The 22,776-nt window shown below is 32.5% G+C and overlaps 1 protein-coding gene across 19 annotated transcripts in view; it reads right to left on the reverse strand.

Moving 5' to 3' along the window:
• CNOT2 (CCR4-NOT transcription complex subunit 2) overlaps window positions 1-22,776 on the reverse strand; it is a 126,165-nt gene that overhangs the window by 3,807 nt on the left and 99,582 nt on the right. For all 19 annotated transcript variants that reach the window (XM_042246918.1, XM_012174558.3, XM_012174547.3 and 16 more), the window contains 11 exons: window positions 17,534-17,681; window positions 16,600-16,782; window positions 14,294-14,373; window positions 11,591-11,716; window positions 9,706-9,830; window positions 8,603-8,723; window positions 8,350-8,506; window positions 7,148-7,209; window positions 7,009-7,058; window positions 5,125-5,225; window positions 3,253-3,397 (listed from right to left, as the gene is read on the reverse strand). In XM_042246918.1, the coding sequence (XP_042102852.1) occupies window positions 3,253-3,397; window positions 5,125-5,225; window positions 7,009-7,058; window positions 7,148-7,209; window positions 8,350-8,506; window positions 8,603-8,723; window positions 9,706-9,830; window positions 11,591-11,716; window positions 14,294-14,373; window positions 16,600-16,782; window positions 17,534-17,681 (1,298 nt within the window). The remainder of the gene's footprint in view (window positions 1-3,252; window positions 3,398-5,124; window positions 5,226-7,008; window positions 7,059-7,147; window positions 7,210-8,349; window positions 8,507-8,602; window positions 8,724-9,705; window positions 9,831-11,590; window positions 11,717-14,293; window positions 14,374-16,599; window positions 16,783-17,533; window positions 17,682-22,776) is intronic.

Raw genomic sequence — 22,776 nt, forward strand, 5'->3', positions numbered from 1 at the left:
GCAAATATGGTGTAAAAATTTTTTTGCATTTTTTTTTTTGGTTACAGTATCAAAATTTTTATGAAAATACATTATTGAGATATAGGAAATTATTTATATAAATAATGGGGCTGTATCCTAGAACTCACAGAAAATTTTAGGGGAGAAAGTATACTTCTGATTTAAGTAATCTAATCCCTTTACTTGAAATTATAGTTCTTCAGTTCTCTGAAAATATTAAGTAATTTGCAGAAGTGAAATACAAGTATGACTGAAAACATGATTACAGTCTTGATCAGGTCAATACTTTTCAATAATACCATAACATCAAGCTATTAATTTATAATACTAATTCATACAGAAGGCTTCTTATCAGTTGATGCTATTAAATTCATGTTCTTTACCTGTGAATAATAAACCACAACCACTTTACAGATGGGGACTTTGACTTGGGACATGGCACATCAATGGATTTTCTATAGTTTGAGGAAGTCTGTTAATAAATATACTATGGGATTCTTAATCCCTAATCCAATTTCTAGAAAAACAGTGAAAACATCCTTAAAAAAAAAAAAAACAAAAAAAAAAACCAGAAGCCTTTGTGAAAAGTTTATTCTGTGAATATAACATAAAAGTTTTAAGTCCATGAATTTTTAAAATAGAATCAAAAGAAGAGAGCTGCATATTAATATTTGATAGAAACCAGTATTTCTGCTTATTTTCATTACTATGAAAATAATTTTGTTGAAGAATATCAGTGCAAGTGGCCAACAAATTACTTTAAGAAAGATTTCTCAAAAATAGTTTGATAATGATATTTCTCAAATTTTATTTTTCAACTTCACAGCTAAACATTTTAAAGGTAAAAGTTAAGGCAAATGCTCAACTTACACAGGAGAGATCAGACAAAACTGGGTAAAATTATTACTTTACATAAACACACACATATATAATTTTCTTTAAAATGACATTTACCTGAGAAATTGCTTTCGTGGGAAATTAGGGGACTTATTAATGTTCAAGTTGTTTCTGAATATTTTTCTTTCTGGAAAACTGATTTTTTTTTTCCACGTAAATTGATTTCCTCACAGATTTCAAATTAAAATTCAACTAAAATTACACATCTACTGATTTAAATATCTATTTCTTTTAGCATATGTTTGGAATAATTTATGATCTTGAGCAAAACGCTTCAAATGAGTAGAACAAACTTTACTTATTTACTATTAGAATTTTTCCCTTCCAAAGATACTCCTCCTATAGAACCAGGTTTTCTAACTATGGTGTCAAGGACCAGCATTATCACTGGCATCACTCGGGAATTTGTTAGCAAAGCAACTTCTCATGTCCCACCCATAGACCTACTTGAACCAGAAACAAAGCAGGTTGGCCCAGCAATCTGCCAGATGATAAAACAAGGCCTCCAGATAATTCTGAAGCAAGCTAAAACTGCTGACCTAACAACAATCAGAATTTCTCTATCTTGGAATTATGGTAATAATCTATAATAATAACACTGATAAAAACAACAACAACAAACTACCACAACTACTCTCCCGTATCAAATACCTAATGTATGCCAAGCAGTGCACTCAGTGTATGTGTACCTGCGTAATCTCAATTAATCTACATGATAATCAGAGGTAAAAATCATTCTGATTTAAAAGATAAGGGAGAGAGAGAGAGAGAGAGAGAAAGAGAGAGAGAGAGAGAGAGAGAGAGAGGGAGGGAGAGAGAAGTCGCTCAGTCATGTCTGACTCTTTGCGATCCCCATGGACTGTAGCCTACCAGGCTCCTCTGTCCATGGGATTTTTCAGGCAAGAATATTGGAGTGGATTTCCATTTCCTTCTCCAGGGGATCTTCCCGACCCAGGCATCAAACCCAGGTCTCCCACATTGCAGGCAGACGCTTTACCGTCTGAGCCACCAGGGAAAGGAAGCAGGTATGGAAAGGAAACTAGTACAAAGTCAAAGTATAAACAGCATAAACAGGAGTTAAATTCAAATCCTGATACAAGAGTTATGGTTTTCTACTTCACTATATTTATTAAAGAACAGGTTAATATACACAATGTCCTATATACTATTTGTAATTAATTATTTGTATTCAACTAAAAGGTTAGGTCATGAATCTACCTTTTAAAGTCAAGAGGTGCATATTAGAATTGTTAAAATAACTCCAGTACAGTGTAGAGTGATATCTGGACTTGGACTGAGAAGCAATGACATTTACCATTAGAGAAATACCCCAAAATAATAATAATGAGGAAAGGTTTAACCTTTTGTATGTGTCGTCGTCTTTTTTTTTTCTTAACTCACCTTTTCAATTTTTTTTTCATGTTTTATATGAAGTCTTTTAGGGATGTAAAATTTTGTAATAATTATCTGGTAAGCATCTTATACTATCTCTAAAAAATATTTTACTCTTCAGTTTAGTAAAGCTGATTTAAAAAAAAACACTAAAAAATTATCCAATGAAAAGAAATAGTTTTTTCTGTTTAAATTTAATAAAACCAACAAAACTAACTCTTTAGTTGTGAATCCTTAGATTTGTCAGTGGAAAGAATACTCAGAGAAATCCTGAAGTTATGAAATCAGACACTGTGAACTGTATTTTCTACCAGGTAGAGTAAGTACCTACACAAAGAACTAAACACCAATGTGTAATATGCTACAGCACTGATGAAAACTGCATGCGGGACAGTTAGAAAGGTGAGGAAAAGTGGCAAACCAAAACAATTTTCCATTGGCCTCTTCCCCCCACTTATTTCACATACTAGTCAAAGGAACAATCATGATTAATGCATGCAATTTTCTTTATATTTACCTGCAAATAAAAACTCAACCATATTTCCTGCAATGAGTGCAAGTGTTCAAAAAGTCTATGTCTATTTATATACTGGTTTTAGGGGAAAATCTCATATTTGCTTAAAGTAATAATAATATAAGAATACATGACCGGGATTGAAAGAGGGTATCTTTATTTTACAACTGAGCAGACACAAAAATATTTCAAATGTCACCAAGGCTTGTGAAAAATTACAAAATTTCTTACCAAGTTCAATCATTTTCCTCAACTATAGGTAAAATGAACTACTTCCAGATACTCCCAGAATTTAAAACAAGCCAAGGAGGTGGAGACAACGGACTCAGCAAATATATGGCACATTATTAGAATGGATGTACTGGTACATATAAACAGATAAAAGAGAACACTTCTTATTAAAATCTAGATTTATACATTTACACATTTGCACACGGAAAAAAATATACCTTAGCTACTTTCCTCCAGTTAAGACAGTCAAAGAAGTAATATGTTCCCCTCTCATATGTATTGGTTTTCATTGTTGGCTCCATGCCTGGTGCCCTGGTAATCCATACTCGTTCTTCTTTGTGGTATCTCCAATCACGGTTAAAACTTCAATTTTTAAGAGAAAAAGACAATTAATTTTTTCCTGTAGCTCACATCAAACATTTTCTACATCTTGTAAAACACTTTTCAGAAAATAATCAACACAACAACTATTTGAATATTGATGCTTTTTTACCCTGATTTTTATTGTTATTAAATACAAACCTAGCAAAATAAATATAGGAAAAGACTTTTTAAAATTTCTCCTAAAACCACACTCTTTAATTAATACACACATCTTTATTTAACTGGAGAAATTTTTTATGCAAACAAAATGAGATCTTAAAAGCTCTACGAGCAATGTGATAAAAACTTTGGCAGACCAAATAAAGATCCAGTGTTCCAAAAACTTCATTCCTTTTTCATTCTTAATATTTAATAGAAATTGAGATATCTATGAAAACAAACAAAAATCTCAACTATTTGTGTTATTTTGTAAGAAACTAAATGTAAAGCCTATTTAAATTAACTAAATTCACATAAAATTTGTAACTAACTTCAAATTTAAAAATATTTAGAAAATTCTTAATGAGTGTATTACTTTTATTTTTTATTCAGATCTCATTGATCCTAAATTCTCAACAGCCCAAAGGATATCCATTAATATTCACATAATAATCAATGATAGTTTACACCACCTGTAAACCAGGGAAGTAACATCCAAAGGAGGTAAATGTACCACAGAAAATGTCTCTGGTAGAACAAACCTCCATGCAAACAAATTCCTTCCTATCAATACAATGAGGAGTTATTTTAGACATATATTTTATATATGTTTATATATTTTTAGACATAAATAAGATATGAGACAGAACTGCCAGTGATGGATGAATGAATGACTGACGAATTTATTTATGTATGGATGAAATCAAAAGGAACAAGTAACAAACGCTATCTTACAAAAAATGAGGGGAAACATGGAAAAGCCAAATTCTCAACTGAGAAATTAAAAACAATTTATTACCAACACAGTGAATTTTACATTTTAAAAGTATCTGATCCAATGCCATTTATAGAAATGTTAATAATGTTAAATAATATGTTAAATAAAATGTTAATAATATAAAATACTGAACTCTATAAAAAGGTCTCCCAATCATTACGTCGTAAGTTTTTGGTAACAATTCACTTTAGAGTAAACACAATTAATAGAATGTTTATTGCTAACAAAGTGTTACCAACTGGACATATAAAAAAATGACACAAAATTTTTATTCTTAGAGCATAAGGTAAAAACAGAAATGCTCAGAAAACAATATATTTAATGGACCAATTTCTTAATAGTAGTTTATTTAAGTTGGCCAATACGCTTCTGATAATAACTATGGAGTTCATTTTATCAATACTTCAAAATACACAAGAAATATGCACAGTGCCTTGCCCCTATAATGCTCAATATATATAATAAATGATGAAATTCACTGTCATTAGCATTAAGTGGTTCCACAAGGAGAAAGATGACCCACAGTTATGAACCATATCTTATACTTATTTATAAAAATCAGATTTACCAAATGCACGAATCAAGCTGATCCTGACCTTTTACAAATTTAGAGTTATTTAAGTTTGAAAATGCTTTTTATGTATACAGCTAAAAGCAAAACAAATTTCTTGATGAATATTTCCATTCTAAAAACAAAGACTAAAACTACAGCCATTGTCATTAAAAAAAACTTTTAGAATAAACAAGATCTACTGTAATACAAAAGTTTTTAAAAATACTTTGAACATACAGCTCTACTGCAGCTAAAAGTTGTAATACGTCTCCTCCGTTCATGTAATAGAGATAGAAAAGAAGGTCTTCTCCGTATCGGCCAAGTTTTATTGCAGCCAGCTGGAAAAGATACATTATTCTGAAATGTAAAATGAGTTTGAAAATCCTAGCATATAACTGATTCCGCTAAAGTAAAAATGTAAAGATAAAACAAACTCCTCTCTGCAGCAGATAACTGCCATTACATGATTACAGAGGTAAGTTATGTAATTTTAAAGGGGAGTTTCATCATTTGAATAACTAAATTCAATGAACAATTATTTCTGATATATCTATTTTATGTATTAACAGGAGGAAAAAGCTAAATAAAACTTCTGAGCAAGCTCTAATGCTGTCTTACTTGAGGGTCTATTAATAATCAATGTGGCAATAATAGTGGAACACTGTGTTCAGAAATAAAGGACTTACATTCAAGTCCTAGTTTCATTACTAATATGAACATATCCAAGTTCTGTAATGTCTCTGACCTTTCAATTATAAAACCTGGTCAATGATACCAACAAGAATTACTAAAAATATAACTGAAATTAAGTGATAATGTGAATGCACTTTGTAGAATGCCTGATACATACAAGCCTTAAATATTAACTGAATTTACAACTGAGAGTGATTCACAAAATGGATATGTACTTTTAGCAAAACACAGATAAGTATAAAAATCATAATGGGATACGTTCTTTATTTTGTTTAAACGGACGACTAAAAGATGGCTACTCTATATGTCACTCCACAGAGGAGAAACAACTGCCTAACAAACTATCAAACACAAGTTCAATAGTCTCAAATTTTCACATTAAAAATAAATATTTTTTATGTCTTTATCTACACTTGTATTTAAATGTTTATTTAGTTATTGTTACACATTCTTTGAATGTCATTTTTCTCTCCTTTCATATTATCCCCATTCAAGCAACAGTCTTCAATGTGACAAATTATCCTAAGGCATTATTTCTTAAGTTGTTACAAGAAAAGGTTCTGGAACGCTCAGGTAATTGGAGCAATAAATGAGTGCTGCTGTCAAAGTGGCAGCAAATCACATAATCCATAAACAGAAAAAACTAGCTCTATCTCATACTTCTTGTCTTCCATCCAGTCAAGTATTAAAAGACATATTGATAAATACATGTTTCCCTTTACTTGCCTATCCACAACGTCAACATCCATTTGACTACACAAACTGTGTGGTACAGATGCAGGACCCCATTTATACACATTTATATTACACATACTTACACACATAACACAAATGTATAATTTTAAATAAACTTTCACATGACCAAAATCTAGTCCCCTAAAGCAGAAGTGTTTTCTTCCTTAGAATAACAATAAAAAAAATTAAAGCTGTAAACTCTTAATAGTTATCTATAACTAGAAATTTAGGTAATTAAAAATAGAAAATGAGCCAAAAAGTCAAAGATAATAGCTTTAAAATGTATTTTTTTCATTAAAACATTGTACCTGTAGTATTCATAAAGAAAAATCTTTCTTATTGATACATATATAAAATGAAAATATCAGGATGAAATTTTCAAATTTTCCATGTTACTTTGTTCCCATCAACTGTGGTTATGGTTATACTCTGTTATTAACAACTATAAAAAAGATTTTACTGGTCCTAACATTGTTTTTAAAATATTTAAAAAATCTAACCCAGACCTCATCAAAACACAAGATTATAAACAAAAACAGAAATTAAATTGTTACATATAACAAAATGGATATACAAAAACATACCCAAGACCACTGCTAATTATTTCAAAAAACTATGCTGTCAGAATTGAAAAACAGCACCTAAAAACAGATAAATTCATGCTGACTGAGTAGAATAATAAACTACACTCACCTTATCCCTAATGTGAATGTTCGTTAAGTACTCAGATGGAACATGGAAGTCTGGATAATAAAATGAAAAAAGCCTTATTAACTGATTCTCAGTTACAAATACATTTTTTAAAAGTCTAAACAAAATTAGATTATCCTACCTATGTCTTGAGGTCGACAAGGTGAAGATGCCCAGGGTGATGCAAATTTGGGGTAGAGATTTCTGAATAAGGGGAAAAAAAATCATTCTGAAGTCCAAAGTAGAAAAAGAGATTTCTAATTTTATTTTAGGAAATCAGGAAAAACAATGACTTAATACATTAAGATGTGCAACCTCAAACTTTCAGTTTCTTTCCTTGGTTTGACTATGATTTACACAGCAGGAAACTGAAACAAGGTTGAAGAATATACTTCCATTGTGTGCACATTTGTATATGCTACTACTTCCACTCAGAATGCTTTAAACTCATTAACACTATGTCTTCAAGTAAAATTACTTTCCCATTTTTATAGCCAGAAAAAAAGTAATTATGACAAACCAAAGTTCAAATTCAGCAAACATTTACAAAGTATCTATTATTATATACCTGGCACTAGATGCTTATACATTAGCAAGCATAACAAAGATCATCAATAACATGAAACTTACTTTCTGTTTGAGGATGGTGGATTGGGAGGGAGACAGACAAAAACAACTGAGAAATGAAAAACATCAAGTGGCATGGCAGCACAGACAATCTTACAGACAAACTGAGGTTACCAAAAATGACAAAGTCAAAGGGATGACTAGAAGTGAGCAGCTGAGGTATCATAAAGGGTAAAATTTCTGGAGGAGAGAAATTCAAAAAGCTGGGATTTCAGGGTTTAGGAAAGACTGCTGCTGATGCTGCTAAGTTGCGTCAGTTGTGTCTGACTCTGTGCGACCCCACAGACGGCAGCCCACCAGGCTCCCCCGTCCCTGGGATTCTCCAGGCAAGAACACTGGAGTGGGTTGCCATTTCCTTCTCCAATGCATGAAAGTGAATGAAAAGTGAAAGTGAAGTCGCTCAGTCGTGTCCGACTCTTAGTGACCCCATGGACTGCAGCCTACCAGGCTCCTCTGTCCATGGGATTTTCCAGGCAAGAGTACTGGAGTGGGGTGCCATTGCCTTCTACTATATATGTGTATATAGAAACTGCCAAATTATAAGAGGAATATTACTATAAAGTGAGAGTGATCCAGCAACTAACCTAAGAGGGGATGGCCCAGAGTCAGCAGATACCAGCAACTATGAGTGGTAGAAGATGATACAATTCGAACACATACATTAAAAACTGTAGGGAGGTATTATACACAAATATAGAAGAAAGGAAAAAATCTTACTCGGGAGAGTTCAGATTGAGGCCTAATGTTGTTAAGTCACTTCCTAATGCAAGATGTACCATTCCTGGGTCTGTCTCTGCTGCCCTGATAAATGTTAACAGGCCAATCATTCCAAATTGGTCCGTCACCATCCCTTGGGGAATGTTAGTAACCCGACCTGGATAAGAAAAACATAGTCGTTTCTATCTTTTAGGAAAAAGGAAATAAATAAATAAATTTTATAATATCTTTGATATACTCTATAGAGTCTCACCATCAGGTAACACCTGGATCCCTTTTTTCTGCTGGTTATTATTTTGTGTCGTTGAACTTTTATCTCCAGGGAATTTGGGTCCATCTGTATTTGAAGTTGTCTTGCCAGATGTATTCAAATTCTAACATGAAAAAAAAAATTTAAATGTGATGTTAAAATCTGTTAAGTGTAAAAATTTCAAGTTCATATAGTAATACTTTTTTACTCATTTTTATTATATTTAAGTTGACAGTAAGTTACTGCCTATTTTTCAAGTTCTACATGAAATTTTTTGTCTCCACAATTGTTCCATGGTATACAAATAAACCCTGTATTATATACCTTTGAGTATTTAAAGGACAAGAAATATATGGAAAATATTCTTATTTATCTCAGATCTTCAGTCACAGACCAAAAAATCCATCTCTCTATCTTAGAACTGTTTGTTACAGGATACACTTGAAGTTATATTTCTCAATACCTTTATTTAGAAGACAAACTAAACACAGCATATTACCTAAAACAGCACCAAAAAACCTCCAAGGTAAATCAGAAAATATGAATCTTTAAAATTCATATCTATTTTAATTCTTACCCAATAATCTTCTCTATCAATTATTTTAACAATATACACCTTCCATCACACACACACAAAAAAAGCACTATTTTCATTGAAATGTGGAAGAAATAAACACAATCGTTAAGTCAGAAACAGGAAGCTGAGTTGGTTGAATCAACACAGGAATAAAAATGTGTATAAAGATTCTTCAAGGAGAAAACTTACTCAAGAAAAACACAGCTCCTTAGAAGGCTATAATATCAAACTTCATGGGATCCAGCTGACAGGGACTATAATAAAAGTCTACATTAACTCTGAGAAGTTCAACAGAAATTTGCAAACCTATATGAAATAGGAGAAAAATAGGCTATCTTCTAAGTTACAAAGGTTTTCCACAGTTTTCAGAAGTTATATTACTACAGATATTCAAATTAAATAATTTTCTAATAGTATTTAATATGTCCTTAATATAGACTATAAAACTATTAATATAAGAGAAATCTGAAGGGAAAAAACTATGTAACTCACATAGGTTAATTCTCAGATTACTACTATTATTACTTACAGATTTACTGTCATCGTTACTTGATGTTGGATCTTTATAACTGGAACCAGGTAATGCTGGAAAATCTTCATTGTGTATTGAGAAGTCCTGGGATTGCTCATTTGCTGGTTTTGTTACCATTCCAACTATATAATGAAAATAATCCAGAGAACTGCAATTGATATTTACGAAATTTTGCTACAAATTATAAAAAGTTAACTTTCCTCATGATAATATACCAAAAGGAATTGTTTTTTATTATGCTATGAAAACACACTTCAAAAAATTAGTATTCTGGATAACAATGAATAAATTCTTATACAATTGATTAATAACTGAAATATATAAAATAATACAAGGGAAATAAGTGGTAATCCCATAATTCTAATCTAATGTCACACACAGATGCTGAAAAAACATAATCTGATACTGGTAACAATTATTAAAACTTTTTGTTTAAAAGCTTGCTTTAAATATTTGACTAGTTACTATAAATATCAGTTAATTGTCAAATAGCAAATGAACAGAATAAATTTTAAAGAAAATGTCAGTATTCTACTTGAAAGTGACTTACAGAGTGAGCAAATTGCAATCAATTATAAAACAACTCCATATTATTTCAGATTTTCTTGGACTCCATGTAATAGATGTAAAACATGCAAGAACTGGGAAGTAATCCTCCCACTATACTTGGCATTAGTCAGGCCCTTATTGGAGAACAATATCCAGTTTGGGGCTCCACAATTCAAGAACGATATGGAGAAACTAGAGATGGTCCAAGGAGAGCAACGGGAATGATTAAAGGGATGAAAAAATGGACCTATGAGGAAAGGTTAAAAACATTAGAGTCTGAACTGAGAATCAAGTAGCTAGGTACTCAACTTCCAGGGCAGATCATTTTTGCTTTTTTGGTGCGGAGGAAGGCTAATTAGGAAACATTTGAAAGTGAATAATAAAGTTTTCCCTTCTTCAGATATTATTTGTATTCATATTCTGAAAGTAACATAAACCCACGTTGGTTGCAAATGGGAAAAACAGGTATCTCAGAACTGATGAAATGATCCCTTTAAGTTTTTACTATTAGTCTTTATCACATTCTACCAAAAGGAAACAATTATGTGCAAAGGATACAAAAAAATATTGCTGTTACATAATTCCCATGTCTAGCCAAATCTCTCATTTATTAAAGATAGTGAAAAAGGGTATGAGTGGTGACCAAGAGTCTACATAAACTATATATACATGACCCATAAGCAGTTCTCAACAGGAGGCGATTTTTTGTTCCCATGAGACATGTGTCAACATCTGCGGTTGTCACAATGGCCAGGGGCAGGGGGAAGGGGCGGGGAGGGGGGGCGTGCACAAAGGGTGGGAGTAGGGGTGGGGGTGCTACTGGGCATTGAGTAGGCAAAGGGCAGGAATGCTGATAAACATTCTGCAATGCACAGGACAGTCTCTCATTTACAAGAAACTATCTATTCATATATCAGTAGTGTGGAGGTTGAGAAACTGGCTTAGAAAAAATCATCAGTGTATGGTTAGTCATTATTAATTACTAGGAATGTGAGAATGTATTCTTTAAAAAAAAAGTGTCATGAACTGAACAAAGGCAAACCATAGATTATTAAGGTGTACTAAGGCAGAAATGCCAGAAAAAAATAACTTCTGAATACCAATGAAGACTTCCTTTTGGGGTTTCTATACAAATTTTTCCCATTTAACTCTGCTATCATGGTATTCTGGGGAAAAAAAGCACTTTGCATTTATCGACTCTGACAAAACTACATTACTCTGATTAGAAAATACATAAATACATGTGTGTACACACACATGCATGCAAATATACACGTGTGCGTGTGTAACAGAAAATTTTCACTAGCCATCCATAAAAAGCTTAATTAATTACCATAAGGAGCTCTTCCAGCCAAGGGGTTTATTAATGGAGTTGGGTTACCACTTCCTTCCCTTCTGTTTCGGTCTGCTAATGCTGGAAAATCTGAAAGGTCCAATCCTGTCACATTTTCACTTCCATCTAAATAAGAAGAAACAAACTAGTTACTGCTCTACAAACATTTTAAAGAGATTATTACTAACTATAATAAAATTTGAAATGGCAGTGTCTTCTTCCTAAACAACGTACAGCACTGTACTTGGTATATGTAAATGTACAATGAATATTTGTGGATTGACTTCATGTGAAAGAATTTATGAACAACTCAGCAAAGCAGTATGTACCTACTACACAGTAACAAACCCAAATCCTAGAGACTTAAGACAGATAATAAGGAGTAAGGTGGTACATTATTTCCCCTGTGAAAGATGGTATTCAAGTTATAAGTTGCTGATTAGTAAGAGGGGAGGCTGTTGTGATAAAATTGTTCTTTTCACTGTATTCAAAAACAGAGGTTGTATCTGGAATGCTTGGGGCTTCATTTATAACACTGGTGTGATAATGACAGTGCCTCCTGCAAATGGTCTGAATCATATTTGAGGCACAAGCAATGGGAACAGAATCCCTAAGGATATTTTTGGTCTATTTGGCCTATTCCATATACAAATGTATATACATGCAAGTATGTGAGTATGTGTGTTTTGCAGTTGAGAGTATAAGTAGGGTGGAGAACATAGGATACATGTAGAGCTCTCATGTCTGGTGAGTGAATTGTATGAGAATATGACACAAAGCCCAGAAGTTTATATTACCTATTACACAGTAGGCGCTCAATAAATTGAATAAATAAAATATCTGTTTATTTTGAATTTTAAAATATCAGTTTCTTTCCTTTTAAAAACTAAAATTTAATCCAACATTTCTACTTTGCCTATTTTAATCATTACTTTGATCTCTTCTCAATGTATTAATTATTCTAATATTCTAACAATCTTATATTCTTAATTTTTGAAGAATTTATTTTCTATCTTACTGTTAGTATGCACTATAGTTTTACTTTGTCTCATCTAGTGTGTTTAACCAGTTTCAATTTATCTGCCCCCTCTTTCACTTTAATTTTTCTCTAATTTTCATAACTAGAAGGATCTCAGAGAGAAACAGCTCAAGATTACTCTGTTCATAGAAAACAGTTACATTCCAAGTCAGGTGACAATTTAAAATTATGAAGGGTAAAAGATAAAATAATTCAAACCCATTGCTTTTAAAGAAACTGCAGCTTATGAATTCTGAATTCTAAACAGGCATTATATAAAAAGGCAACAATACATAACAATAGCTTATACAGTACTTTAAAAAGTAATCTCTCTTGAATTACTTGGTTATGAATTCTAACTATAAACTTATAGTAAGCATTAACTTTTAATACACTTCTTCAGGTCCTCTAAAATGGAGTTTAAAATTGGCATATATTATTTAAAAATCACTAAAAATAGTATTAACTCACAAATTTTTATTTTTAGGGTGTAAGACTTGGAAACAACTTTCCTAGTATAAAATATACTTAGTTAAAAATGACTTCAAAAAATAACTGTAAAATTTACGGAAGTGTATAAACCATATTTCAGAAAATAAGATGGCACTGTGAGACACACTGTCACTTTACGGTTCATTTATGAGGGAAAGAAACTTCTCTAATTAAATTATGATCTGCATCCTAATTTCAGAGATATTTAAATATGAAAAAAACGTGCTTTTGAGAAACAACGGAATATGGTACTTCATATCAGAACACAAAACTTTTTTAAATGCAAAAAACTGAAATTCTTAAGTGTCACTTGGTCAATCCAGGCTGCTAGTAAACATACAATAATGTTGAAAAATTAAAAGCCAATAGCCAGAACTATCATTTCAATTGCTAATCTCATGCTTCCACATACACCCCGTTTCACTAATCATTCTTTCACCTTCCACTTCCTTTACTGTATTTCTCTCTCACAATCATACTCGTTTTTGCTCCTCTGACTATAACAACATCCTTCATTTGCTTTCTCAGGAAAGGGTCTGGAGGCAAGTGTGGAAGAAGATAAAACCTGAAGCAGAATAGTAACAAAGCCTCCCGTTCTCTTCTGTCTAAAGCCAGCTGATAAAAGAAACCAATAGACTGCAAAAATTCGTTACTGTCAAAATCAGAATTGGCTTTCTATGTACATAAATTTTGAATTTTACACATAAAACCAGATTAAAAATTTATGAGTTAAATGCAAAAATTAGTATTATTAAAACTATTAAGAAAAAATTGTAAGTGCTCCATATAGTTTTAAAGGTTTGTTCAATCTGGGTCTCTATAGCCAGAATGCCACAACGCTCAACCTAGTTCAGACCACAGTGAAAGGACTGAGGATAAGAAAAGCTCTTGAAGCAAAAAGATTCTGAGGCACAAATATAGACTAAGTTAACGTTCATGCTTTCTCCAGGTGTTAAGGAAACAAATCTGAGGTTATAACACTGCTATACCATGCCAAGTGAAAAAATATATTTAACCATCTTTTAACTACTGACTGAATTAAATCCTATTTCCTGTCAAATTCTCCCCTAAATTAAGTTCTATCATTTAAACACAAAAATTCCTTTAATTATTTTAAGACTAGTACGTTGAACTGCTTTATATTTCAAGATCTATCATATTTTTATAGGGTACTAGCTCCAGAATAAGCTTACCTGTTCCATTAAAAATGTTACTTGATAAGGAGTTATTCATTCCAAATGCCTGATTCCTGTTCATTCCAAATCCAGACATACTGGGTACATAGAAAATAATTTTAGATATACAGTAAGAACACTAACTTTCAGATGAAGAAAAACAAGTGTTTACTTTTGATCTCCTCATATAAAACAACATGTCTAAAAACAAAGACTAATTTTATTTTTGAGTTGAATATTTTTATTTAAAGGTTCCCTAAAATCCTTCCATGAACAACTGAGAACCAAAACGATCAGTTAAAAAACAAAAAGCAAAGAATTTATATGAAGCACAGATTAAGGGTGTCATTCTGTGTACTTGGCAAGTCAACTTACTGAATATACTGGAAGAAGTTACTAAACTCAAAAACAGGTGATTTAGTTTAAGACTATTCTTGAATATTTGCTTTTCTTTCACTACTGGTAAAATGTGCTATTATTACTTTTCATAAAAGATTTTCATTCATATAGTCTGCCTTTTCCCAACTAGAATGGATAGAGTTCATGTCAGACACACCTTTGCATCTCTTTGCCCTTAGCATTCAGGAGGATACAAAAGGTACTCAATAAATGTTTAGTTGACCTGAATTAAGTGATGCTTTTCTTTAACTGAATTCAGTGTTCTAAAACACATCATTCTTATCAAGTGCATCTTTTAGTTATTTTTTTTAAAAAATCTCTCCATAGTACCCTTAATTCTAAATTAAGGTACTTGGTAATAAATAGTTATCAAAGCCTCCCTTTTCTACACAAGCCTAAAGATGGGAAAACAAACAAACAAAAAATAAGGCTGAATTTAAAGTGAGGTCAGAGTAATTAAACACATCAAAAAGAACTGTTAATGCAAGTTCTACCATGAAAGAATGCATTTTTAACATCAAATAGTCTGATAAAAAGACAGTTGTATTAGTGTTATGAGTAAGGTTAAATTGAAGATGACAGGGTGTTTTTTTTGCCTAGATTTGGAAAACTAACTATAGCCAAAGCTAAACAATATTTTCATAAAATAATGCAGCTGGTGAAACAATACTCTAGAGAAGAGCAGAAAAGTCAACAGAAACTTTTGTTTAATACCATGTTAGAACTGCTGACGATAGAGGTACCCTCAAACATTGAATAAGCAGTAAGAGATGAAAACATTCCATAATAATACATCTTATCGATAGTACTAAGCAGGGCTTTAGAGACCCACACTTCATTGACAATATATAAGAAAATTTACAAGCAAAGTATTTACAACTAGAATGTGAAAAAATGGGAAAGCAAAAATTTAAATATACATTGAATAACATACTACAAGAATGCAGAAAGATGTGTTAAAGCCCAAGAAGTATTACATGATTAGGAAACTGTCAAGGAGATGAGTCTTGAGAACCCTTTACAGAAATAACTTTGGTAAAAATTAAAAGAGCAGCCAAAATTATAAAAGAAATGCTCATATAAGTCTTAAAGTAAGAACTGGAGGTTATGGGATGAACATTAAATTGGAAATGTGCTAATAACCTATTTTTATTCAGAATTTACAAGTACTAAATAAGAGAAAGTGAATTAAATGAGTATCATGGTAGCACCTACATCCTTTACCCACTATGCTGCCCATTAAAAAAAGATCAAACTAAAATATCACTTTCACAGTAAAGAAAGCCCTGTATTACAGATATAATGCTCATAGAAATAATCTGAACAGCTTTAAAATCCTAACAAAATATGTAACTTTTTAATATTGCTAACTTTTATTTGCATAGCAGTATAACACTGCAAAAAAAGGAGTGAAAAGCACAAATTCTTCCTTTTGTTTTAAATCCCAGGACATGACACTATTTCAAATACTACAGATGTAGTCTTCAAAAAGTCTTTGGTCAGTAAGTCTCCAAAAAACAAAACAGAAATTCGGTTGAAAAGGAACTTAACCAAAGGATAAATGAAGCAAGGCAATAATATTTCCAGTGCTATTCATAAATATGGAGCTCTTACCACACAGGTGACCAGCCTCATTTAATAGAGGAAGGACATTTCAACAAAAATTTTGCTGGTTGGCAACCTAACAACAATCCTTTTCTAACAACAGCAACAAAAAGCAAACTGATTGTCAAAAGAGTTATGTCTTTAAGTTTGGGAGTTTAAACTGCTATGTGTAACAAAAAGAGAAGCTTTGGTCAAAATATATGATGAAACACACTTATGAAACAGAAGCCAAGACTCAAGAACACAACGTTGAATATGAAAAGGCAAATTTGAAAATACCCAGAAAGAACAAGTATACACAGTATCAATAAATCTCTTACCTGTTCACAGTAAAAGGTTGTCGAGAAGGCTGCTGCTTTGGCATACATATTATGCTCGGCGAGCTTCTGTTGGGGCTACCTAACCCTGAACTGCTCATACTATTTGTCCTGCTAGGAATTCCAATGCCCTGACCAACCTGGGAGTGGTTCATCATATTCCTAGGATTCATAGGCAAAATACCCCTGAAAAAGAAGTCCAGTATACTAAATAAGCTCTCTATAATCACTCATTAAAATTCTCTGTAAATAATCAATTGACCTAACCCTAGAATTTCAGATATACGTTCAAATTGCATTGTAAATTTTTATTCATTTAATTCTTTTGTCTGGTCATTTGAAAAGAAAAAAAAAGTTTTCTGAAAAGTCAAAGTAAACAAACCAACAAGAAAGGGCAAATCATAGAAGAATATACAGTGATAGCAAAGATGAGAGAACTACTGAAGTGACTATCACATAAAATACAAACATATTTCACATATATATATTTTGAATTTCATTCCAAATGTATGTCATTCTATCTTAATACTAATATGCATCATTTTTGTGATCTGCTTTATTTTATTCTCACTAGAACAATGGATGTGTGGTGAGGGAGCAATAAACAGAATCATCTGAGGAGTGATTTGAAATTGCACATTCTCCTTTGAGGAAGAGAGTTTGCTTTTTTGAAAAAAAGCTCCCCAGGTGATGATTGATCCTTGATACCTATCCCAGCTGATAACCAGTATGCTAGTTGCAAGATAAAAGCATCTCACACTATACTTATAAATTTGCAATGAAATTAAATGAGCATAGGGTATCAACTTTCTTTTCCTCAGTGAAAGGCACTGAACCAGAAAATCAAATAAATAGTTACTTTATTAAAAAATTAAAAAGCTTGCTTACTCTACAAAGATACATTTTGAGAAATATTCTGGTCCATCAATATAAATACCTGCTTGGAGATGGAGGCGTGTGAAGTGACATTGTTGGTACCCCTGTTGTTGGCGTGACGTGGCTCGGTAACTGAGTGCCTTGTGATAAGCTGCGATTTAACTGAGGGGTATTGTTGCTCATCCCCCTCATTGGAAGGCCTAGTGCACCTATTAAAAAAATTCAGAAGAAGGAAACTCATTGCCATCAGGAATGAAATTGCTATCCATCTTCTGGAGTTGGTAATTTAAAACATTTAAAAATGACCTAACATAAAATAATATGCAAATTTTAAATGGAAATACTCAATTCACTCCAAATGGACTCTAATCTGATTTTAACAAAAATGTCTGTCTGAAATTTCATATTATGAATTTTCATATTGTTTCCATTTTTAAATTTTTCTTTGCTTTCATCTATCTTTTCATATTTCTATTTTACAATATACTATGTCTGCCAATAACAAATTAGATGACTTGTTTCAATAAGAAACATTTTGTACAAATATGCCTTTAAGAAATTTGCAATCTTGTGTTTTTATGTTTTAAACTATAACTGAGTTACACAGACATTTAATCCCCACTTTGCTGAAGTAGTTTAGATTTTTATTTGATCCTTTCTAAATGCATTTAAGAAATAGTTAATTTACTACTATTTATACATACATATTTCTCAACATTACAATTTTTATAAACACAATATGTCAGCAACTGTTAAAAACTCAACCTGATATAGCTATGAGATAAGAATGCATAATATTTCAAAAGATTTCAAAGTACAGTGACCTTCTATTTATCTACCATTTATGGGGCCAGATGTGAGGTTAGATGTGTTCAAATATGTGTACTTTAAAAAAACTATTGAGTTTACCACTCAGAAACAAAACATTAAAATAAAAATCAACCAATTGGGATAAATCATTTCCTGCCTCGTGTTAATATAAAATGATATCAATGATTATTTTCTGAATAATTCAGAATAATTATCATAGATATTTAATGTCCTAGATGCTTTCCTCCCCTTTTATCTCTCAAAAGTAAGGATGTTCAGCTATCACTTATGTTGTCATCACACCTGCCTATGAATGCCAGTATGCCTCCTTCCCTCTATCCTCATACTTTTTGATGCCTTCAGTTTCTAGTTTGTTGTGGAATGGCGTATCAGTCAACTACACTTATTCTGAACTGGAGATTATATAAAAATGGCAAGATAGAATGAAAGTTAATGAATAAGAGGATTTTAGCACAAAGCATCTCCCCCTCTTTCTGGTCTATCTTTGGGTTCAAGAATTTCAAAGACCTGAATATTTTGAAACTGTGACTTCCAAAAAATTGGAATATATTGTATATGTTCTGAATATTTTCCTTCAAACATCTGTGCAAATTTATCTTCTGGCATAACAGTGTACCACTTTGTAATTTGGGATACCAGTGAATCCCGAAGATTTAGCTGGAATCTGTCAGCTTCAGTACTCAGCTTGTAGCCTAATTGCATCTTAGCTGAATGAAGCCAACAAATCCAATTTAATATAACTACTACATTCTATATATACTTATATTCCATGAAGACCTGAGCTTGATTCTGTTATTCTTTAAGTCACATACATAAAGGGAACTGAACTAGATTATATGTTGGTTTAGTCATTATATGCATGTCTGATCACTACAAGTTTTATGACCTTGAGTATACCACTAGCTACAGCCACTTCTCTGAATTTAGGATAAAATAAGGAGGAACAAGAGATTAAAAACCAGCCCACACAAGATTTCTTCAGAAGTCATTAAGTCTTTGTCTTTTCTCAAGCACACTAGCTTTCCTCTAGGCCCTCTAGATGCTTCTCCCATAATGAACCACCAACATGACACTTTTCACATCACTTACTAAGCAACCATCTATTGAGTGCCTAATGTGTCAAGTACTGTGTGAGCTGCTGGGGATATGGCAGTGAACAAGACAGAAAAAGCTCACATCGTTTTCCCTAAATATGCTGTTCTAAAGTCAGCTATAGCTGCAAATTACAGGAATGTGTTTCTCACAGTTACTGACCACCAAGAAAAATACAATTTTAGAACCTGAAGGGACCTTAAAGATCACCTAATCCAATGTTCACATTTTACAGATGAGGAACCTGTGCCTCTGATAAGTTAACTGACTTCTCCAAGGTGACTCAAAGAACCAAGATTAGAATTTAGATTTCTTAGTTCCTGGTGTTCTTAACTGGAACCCTATGGGAAACCAATTAAACAGTAAATAAGCACCCTTGTGAGTACTTACTGACTTGTAACACCCTTTATCTATTCTATTTTTTTCTCTTGCTTTCTTTTTCTGAACACGTTTACTTCTCTTCAAACTTTTTCTAAACCAACATATCTTATCTTTCCCCTCCATCTGCTTTCTCATCTTCTCTATATCTGTCAAGTTTCCTTTTCCTCTAGATTTACTTTCCCTTCCCATTTCATTCTCCCTATACCTTTGTCATTATAAATAAACATACATGTTCAAAAGAATTGCACCCTTTTGGCTCTTCAGTAAGCTCTTCTAAAGACTCAAGAGATTTGTTTACTTCAACCCTTCATATACTATGCTGTACTATGAAAATAAATAACTTGAGAAATATTGTCAAGACTGCAGATTATCTGACCATTTTCAAAATAACTTCTGGAGAAGGAAACAAGAATGGGTAAGATAATTTATTTAATTAATTTTAGATAGGAACACTTGAATTAACCTATAGTGAGGAAAGCAGAGGAAGACAGTATGAAATAAAGAACTCAAAGATTAGCATTTAATTTTATTTTTTCCTTTAACATTTTGATTTCATGAAAACAGCTAATAAATTCAAATGGTCTGAGCTGCATTTTATTGAGCCAGGTGGGTAGGGGAAGAAAATCAAAAGAAAAGAGAGGAATGCATCAATTTCAAACTGGATCAATAACCCCTGAATACTTAATAATGGAGTTACTTTAAATTCAACTGAATTCCTTTAAAACACATATAATACATACCACTGACTAGAAACAGAGATTTATTTTTAGGAACAAAACACAGTCATTAAATTTGAGTTGCTTGAGTCAAACTATTAATATTACAACGGGGTAGGGTCAAGGGAAGGGAAATTTTACTTTTACTACTTAAATTAGAAACATCACAAAAAAATCATCTCTGTCCATGAATCTCCAGGCGAGAATACTGGAGTGGGTAGCCATTCCCTTCTCCAGGGGATCTTCCCCACCAGGGATCGAACCTGGGTCTCCCACATTGCAGGCAGATTCTTTATGAACTGAGCCACCAGGGAAGCCCAAAATATTATACCAGAAGATATATAAGCTGAAAGGGGAATAAGATATCCAGCTCATTAAAAAAAAAAAAAACAAAAAAAAAACTGACATGAAATAACTACAAGTAGAAATGGTTAAATATGTACACATAAGCTTGTGTATAGGAAGGACAGCAGAATTAAATAAAATATATCAAGCACCTAAGAACTACGTGAAGCACTATGCTACTTTATCTCCTTATAAAGTATTATAGAGAAGGTATTTATCCCTTTTTTACAGACAAGAAATAAAAGAATGGACTCCTCCCCCCCCAAAAAAAATACCAGTTAAAAAGCAGTTTAAAAGGTTATAGATCTGAAGCAAATTTTTCTTTAATCTAACAGATAATAAAGTATAATACTGTATTAGAAGAAATAAATGAACATATTCTAAGTAGATTCCTATTATTTGGCAGGGTACTAAACAAAAAATGAATTCTTTATTGATCATTTTTCAGAAATCCAAGATATCACCTAAGAAATGTTTCCATGAACTACTTCCATTGCACAAACTGGTTAATAGCATATTCCTTAAACAGTTATGGCATGATATGTCATACTTTATTCAATATTTTGCTAAAAATTAATAGCATTAATGACATAAGAAAAAAGGTAACAGCAACCAAATTCCTGAATACTCATACGTAAATAGAGTCTCCTGAAATCTTTAAAGAGAAGGGAGAAAACTTAATTGATTTAAGAGGTCTTCAAGTATCCCCTTTCCATTCCCAAAGCAACTGGCTTCCTTAACTCACTGTCCTGCCCACACATAAAGAGCAACCATCTTCTTACCTCCTACCTATCCCCATATACTCTTACCTCCAGCTTGTCCTGCACTAATCTAGTTAATCTTCTCTATATACTATTTCACTATGCCATTTCCTTCATTAAAATCAAAGAAATTTAGAGATTTAAAAAAGTCTCCAGAGAGTATCCAATTAAATTACAGATGAAGGTCATTCAACTTAATTTATAGATGAACTAACATTAGGCATTAAGTGACTTGCCCAAGATCAGAAACAATGAAGAATAAATACACTGATTCAATTTCTTGTCTCTAATTTCAACCAATCACACTTTCTGCTTCCTATAGTAGGTGCTAACCTTTGCATCATATGGAAAACTTTTAACATCTGGGTCCCTGCCCAGAAACCATGACTTAGTCTGGGTCCAGCCATTCACAGGCAGTGGGATTTTTTTTTAACTCTGTGGGTGTTCTTTTTTGCGGGGGAGGGAGCAGTAAGGGTTGAGAAACACTGTTGTATAGTTAAATCCAATTTCAGTTTGTTTACTCTTTAAAGTGCTCTGTCAACACCAAAAAATTCTTCTAGTCTTTATTTTTCCCAGCTTTACTGAGATATAACTGACATAGTACTTTTCCAATCAACTTAATATTTTACTCACCCAATACAAACTCCAGTTTCTAGACACCACATACTCAACTTACACTCTTCTTCATAATTTCCCTAGCCTTCTTCCCAAAATATATCCCCATATTTTTATTCATATCCTTCTCCCCACCTAGAATTCTTTCCCTCCTATTGTTTTACAGAGATAAAAGACTATTTAAATCAAAAAATCAAAACCCAAACTGCTATGATCAAGGTGTTTACATGCAGTACACGTACAGTGTACTTGGGTGTATATGGAAGGTGCCTCTAACTCAAGACATGAAAGCAGAATGAATTTGGGATCAGAAAATGTTTGCTAGAGAATATTGCACATTAGCTGAATAAAGAAAGAGCCCTAGTCAGGCATTTGGTAGTGGTGCTAGGAGTTGGGTTGGGGTGAGGGGTGATGTAAAAGTGTCACAGCAGTTCAATCTGAGAAAACTGCGAGACGTGTGAAAGTGAGGACAAGAGATATATGCCTGGTGGGAGAGTGGGCTTGCTTCTGAGCCCTAAAGATACACGAGAGAAGCATGGGTGAAGTTAACCTGGCTTTAACAT

The sequence above is a fragment of the Ovis aries genome, chromosome 3, assembly GCF_016772045.2.
Source record: "Ovis aries strain OAR_USU_Benz2616 breed Rambouillet chromosome 3, ARS-UI_Ramb_v3.0, whole genome shotgun sequence".
NCBI classification, from domain to species: Eukaryota; Metazoa; Chordata; class Mammalia; order Artiodactyla; family Bovidae; genus Ovis; species Ovis aries.